General features: G+C 40.8%; 1 protein-coding gene across 1 annotated transcript; it reads right to left on the minus strand.

The window, feature by feature from the left end:
• On the minus strand, nt 416-2,459 carry LOC109842030 (protein FAR1-RELATED SEQUENCE 5-like). Its single transcript, XM_020410948.1, has 3 exons — nt 2,400-2,459; nt 617-2,303; nt 416-438 (listed from the first exon to the last, which is right to left on the minus strand). Exons 1-3 carry the CDS (start codon nt 2,457-2,459, stop codon nt 416-418), a joined length of 1,770 nt encoding a protein of 589 aa, XP_020266537.1.

Consider the following 5,462-nt stretch of genomic DNA (forward strand, 5'->3'; position numbering starts at 1 on the left):
TGCAACTTTATCATGACAAATGCAAAGACATTGAAAAAATATTAAATCAAGATTAAGTATAATACCTTAGCTAAAGGACAACTCGTTATATAATGTCCTTTTCCCTTACAAAACCCACAAAATCTTTGTTTTTTTATACTCTTTTCTTGTGCTATCTCCACTCCCGACTTAATTCTAGTAGCATGTGCTGGTCGTCCCTTCGTGGCAACAGGCTTATCTGGATCACGAATAGTGATTTGAGTTGCTTCCTCTATAAAGATGGGTATGGATGAAGTAGGCATCTTATTGCTGGCATTGCTCTCATTTCCATTGTCGTTATGTTCCTTCTCAATCTTGGAATTCTCAACTTCTTCAAAAAATGAGTCTAAAAAAGCACTAAACTTATCATGAAGTGTACTTGAAGTCAATGTATCTTCTAGTGCCTTGTTACATCTACTCCTAAGGGCCCAATGTTTAATGATAGATAGTTGGTCTTCACTATTTGTAATGCAATTTCTAACAACTCCGCAACCAACATGTCTTGCTTTAATTGTCCATCGTTGCATGATATATCTTGATGGAATTTCTAATACTTGCTTCTTTACTAAAATGTGCAAGCTATGTTTGCATAATATACCTTCCATCTCAAATCTCGCACAAGAGCACTTAATTCTTTTTTCTTTGGATGTATCGAAAACAACATGATGCTTTACTATCTTCTTGCTTTCAGCCTCGCTATCTATATTCCAAACGGCATAAGTAGCACTTGCGCCGTCCTTCGACAACTTTTCATGAAGCATGGAGTAACTATCCTTGAGTTCTTTCTGAAAGATAGTAAACAGATTCTTCGTATAATTCTCCCGAGCTTGTTTTTCAATGGGATGTTCAATTATCAATGTAGGAACTGAGTTTGTGGACTTAAAATCTTGCTCAAGTTCAGCGGCTCGGCGAGCTCTGACAGCATTATCATACTGCTTAACAAAATCATGTAACTCGGTATTTACATTCACAAAATGATCAAAAAAAGCATTAATTCCCTCACTCCGCTGAGTAGATGTCATTCCTGCAGTAAAAGTGTCTTTAAGATACACTGGAGCCCAATGATCTCGATGATTGTATAAATTTACTAACCAACTCCTTTTATCTGCACCATATTTGTCCCTCATTTCTTCCCAACGCTTTTCAAATTTTTCTTCCGATTTACTCCAATACCATTTGTTATACTTTACACCAACATCCTCACCATAATCATTATGCATTGATTGAAGATTTTGTAAGGCATTCCTACGAAGGTGCCAAGAACAAAAGCGATGGCGAGTTTTAGGAAAAACTTTGTGAATAGCACCACACATAGCTTTATCTTGATCAGTGATGATTGTTACTGGTGCTATACCCGACATACATTTTAACCATTGGCTAAATAACCATATAAACGTCTCCTCCGTTTCATCGGCCAGTAACGCACACCCAAATAGAGTAGACTGTCGATGATGGTTAACGCCCGTAAATGGTGCAAACGGCAATTTTAAATTGTTCGTTCTATATGTAACATCAAAGCAAACAACATCTCCAAATTGCAAGTAAGAAGTCCTCGACCTACCATCCATCCAAAAAACACTTCTCATCGTCCCATCATTTTCTAAATCAAGTGCGAAGTAAAATTGAGGATCAGATACCTTTTTCTCTTGAAATTGACGAACTATGTTCACGCACTCATGGCCGACGTTGTTTCTTCGTTTAAGTCTAAGTTGTGCTTGGCATTCTTGTTGAGTGAGAGAGCCTTGTTCATTGCCATGAGCAACGTCTACAACCTTACAAATGGCAGAAGGCCGTAAACCTTGATTGTCAAGAGTATCTATCAACCTTTTTGTCGATTGAGCTCGATGAAGTGTCCGATGTGAGTAGTGCTTCTTTACCCGAGTTGGGGTGGTTAATGGATGACCATTATGCTTACTGTTTAACTTTCGGACCACCCATTTTTCAGTGCTTCTATCAAGTCCAATAACCATCCTTGCGTTGCATCCACATCTTGTATCGAACTTTCGAATTACATTCCGACCATCTTCTCTTTTATCTTTTAAAGATTTAAAGCCTTCTTTGTCACATACAAATATTCTAGATAGGATTGCATCTTTCTTTCTCGACCAAGCTGTGTGACCCTTGCGAACACCAAATCCCTTAAGTCTGGCGTATGCATTGTAGAAATTATAAGCTTCCTCATGAGTAGAGAACTCCATTCCGATATATGGATCAACGCTGTTTAAATTATCTTCACCATTTTCAACGCCCATAAGCTCATCACCATTCTCCTCATGCTCGGATGCCTATAAAAATAGAGAAACAAAACTCATGCTAAAAGACAACTATTTTGGTATATGTCATTAGTTAGTAGTACACTATAAACAATAAGATATTATCACCTGAGGGGGAAGCCATGTTGTAGATAGTAGATCATGGTCCTGGCTTTTATCTTCTTCCATTGTTGCCTCACGTGAGAGAATTGGTGGAGTGTCTATACAAGCTATCAAATTATCACATATAAGAAGTTCAAAATCGCTCAAAAAACGTCATCAAGTTGATCTTTCAATTTCACTAAACAATTTCTAAACGATAGTTTAAACCAAATTTAAAGTTTATATCCAATTTAACAATACATGGCAAAAATAGCTCTAAATTATCCGGCTCGTAGCCATAGAGTGAGTGCTGCAAACCAAGTAATGTATGAGCTGAAATTAAAAGGAAGAAGATAGATCCAAGGAATATGCATGAGGGAAGATAGAACCATCATGAAATCCACTAGATCTAACAGGAACGCCAACTAGAACTAACATGCCTCGTAATAGAACTAACATCATCTCCATTAGAGCTAACATGCATCCCGGTAGCATTAACATGCATTTCAGTTAAAACTAACACGTTAATTTAGAGCTAGCTAACATGCATTTCAGTTAGAACTAACACGTTAATTTAGACCTGATGCCTTACCTCGGTGGAGGCGAGCTCGACAGCGGCGAAGTGCGATGAGCCGGCGGCAACACTGAGCGGGGACGGCAAGCGCAGGCTGCGGCGATTTCGTGAGGTGGAGAGGAGGGGGGAGGTGATGGCGAGGATGACGTCGAGGGCTTGATCGATCTCCGGAGGCGGCGATGAACCTGAGGGCTGAGCTCGAATGCCGTCGGAGGCGTGGCTGATGACGAGGGGTGAGCTCGATGGCGAGGACGAGTAGACGGCGATGACCCGGCGGCGACGCTCAGCTGCGGTGATCTCGGGCGCTGGAGAGGAGGAGGGGAGGTGATGGCTAGGGCAAGGGGACGGCGGCGACGCTGATCGGGGACGTCGAGACACAGGCCGAGCTTGGGCGCCGGCGCTTTCGGGCGGTGGTGAGGGGGAGGAGGTCGGTGATGGCGACCGAATGCGCGATCTTGAGCCGGCGGCGACGCTGATCGGGGGCGGCGAGCTCCGGCGGCGATTTCGGGCGCTGGAGAGGAGGAGGCGGGAGGTGATGGCGCGATCTGGGCGGGAGAGATGAGAGAGGGGTAGGGATTTTGGGGGGATGGGATTTTCAACGAAGGGCTCAGATCTCTCTGAGGGGTTTTGAATAAACTGTAATTATCTACTTGATCCCGCACCTTAATCCCTTCTTGCAACTTAAATGAACTGAAACTGTTAAATCTATTAGTTAAATTGTGTGTGTGTGTTTGTGTGGTTTTTTATTATTATTGGAATCATTGTGTTTACCTAACCATGTAATTATCTACTTGATCCCGCACCTTAATCCCTTCTTGCAACTTAAATGAACTGAAACTGTTAAATCTATTAGTTAAATTGTGTGTGTGTGTTTGTGTGGTTTTTTATTATTATTGGAATCATTGTGTTTACCTGCTAGCATAAGACATGTAGGAAAGTTTAACATCACAAGAGTAAAATGTTTTGGTTCTCTTAGGCCCCATTTGGTAAAGGGTTAATGAATAAGGATTAAGGAGAATAATTAACATAGTTAACCTGCTTGATAATCCAAAAGACTAAATTATTAACTAATTATATAAGTTTTATTTTAGTCATTGTGATCATTTTTAGTGTTTGGGAATAACAAGAATTTTGACTTTTTTTATAATTAGAAGTGTTAACTCTTAATCTTTCTAAATAGGAGTATTAGTGAACACCTTCTTTTGAGGAGTTAACTCATTTTAATCACTCTAGAGGAGTTAGCTTAACGCTGTTAGCCAGCCACCTCTTTTGACTCACCAACCCAGCCCACCTCTTTTGACAAAGAGGATTTCAGTGCCGAAATATTTGAGAAATGGAAAAGATGGCGGGTCCTACAAATATTTTATTATTAGTGGCGGGTCCCATTGATAATATTTTATTTGTGCATAGTGTTTCTCAAACACTATAAATAGGGCCCTAAACTCTTAAGGAAATCTCATCGCAGAAACAACTCCTCTTATAGAAGAGTAAGAGAAAAAACACAGAGAGAGTTTGTGAGAGTTTTTAGAGTATATCTGATTAAGAGAGGGTGTTCTCTTTGATCAATTCTTTTGGGATATAAAAGAATTTGGCGTCGTCGTTGCACCGTGGAGTAGCTCCGAAAGAGTGAACCACGTATATCTGTGAATACTCTGGTTGATCTTGTGCCTTTATTTTGTGTATTGCGTCTCTGTTAAAGGCGTTCTTATTGGGGTGTATCCTAACAACTGGTATCAAAACCTGACTTAGAGTATATATATCTGCTTATCGTATGCTCTGTGGCTGTCACTAAAAGTGGATCCTCCACACCTGACTTAGAGTATATATATCTGCTTATCGTATGCTCTGTGGCTGTCACTAAAAGTGGATCCTCCACATCAGAAAATAAGTTAGATTAATATTTACTCTTTTAAGGCATTGGAGTGGATCCTCCACATCAGAAAATAAGTTAGATTAATATTTACTCTTTTAAGGCATTGGATACTATTCACGTGTATGGTACTATTCACGTGTACGGCACTATTCACGAATACAGTACTATTCACGAATACGATACTATTCACCAATACAGTACTATTCACAAATACGGGAAAGACGTAATCTTTCGCCATGGGATCTACAGTTGAAGACAACATGCTTCGAATTGAGAAGTTCGGCGGCCAAAATTTCAGGTATTGGAGGATGCAAATAGAAGACTATTTGTACCAGAAGGATCTCTTCCTACCCCTCCAAGGAGAGGTGGGGAAACCTGAGAAGATGGACGACGATAAGTGGAAGGTACTCGATCGTAAAGCACTTGCCACCATCAGGCTCAACCTTCACCAGCATGTGACTTACAACGTCTCGCATGCGAGTTGATGGAGGCCTTGGAGGCGCTGTATGAGAAGCCGTCTGCTTCAAATAAGGTGTACCTGATGAAGAAGCTATTCAATCTCAAGATGCAGCAAGAAGCTCGCGTGGCGGACTTCTTGAACGAATTTCAAGCTGTGGTGCAACAGCTTGCTGTAGTGGATCTA

The sequence above is a fragment of the Asparagus officinalis genome, chromosome 5 (genome assembly GCF_001876935.1).
Source record: "Asparagus officinalis chromosome 5, Aspof.V1, whole genome shotgun sequence".
Lineage (NCBI taxonomy): Eukaryota > Viridiplantae > Streptophyta > Magnoliopsida > Asparagales > Asparagaceae > Asparagus > Asparagus officinalis.

Coding starts and splice junctions, on each gene's coding strand:
- LOC109842030 (XM_020410948.1), bottom strand. CDS start 2,459: ATGGAAGAAGATAAAAGCCAGGACCATGATCTACTATCTACAACATGG. Junction 2,304..2,399: donor CAACATGGCTTCCCCCTCAG/GTGATAATATCT, acceptor CTATTTTTATAG/GCATCCGAGCATGAGGAGAA. Junction 439..616: donor TGCGAGATTTGAGATGGAAG/GTATATTATGCA, acceptor TTGGGCCCTTAG/GAGTAGATGTAACAAGGCAC.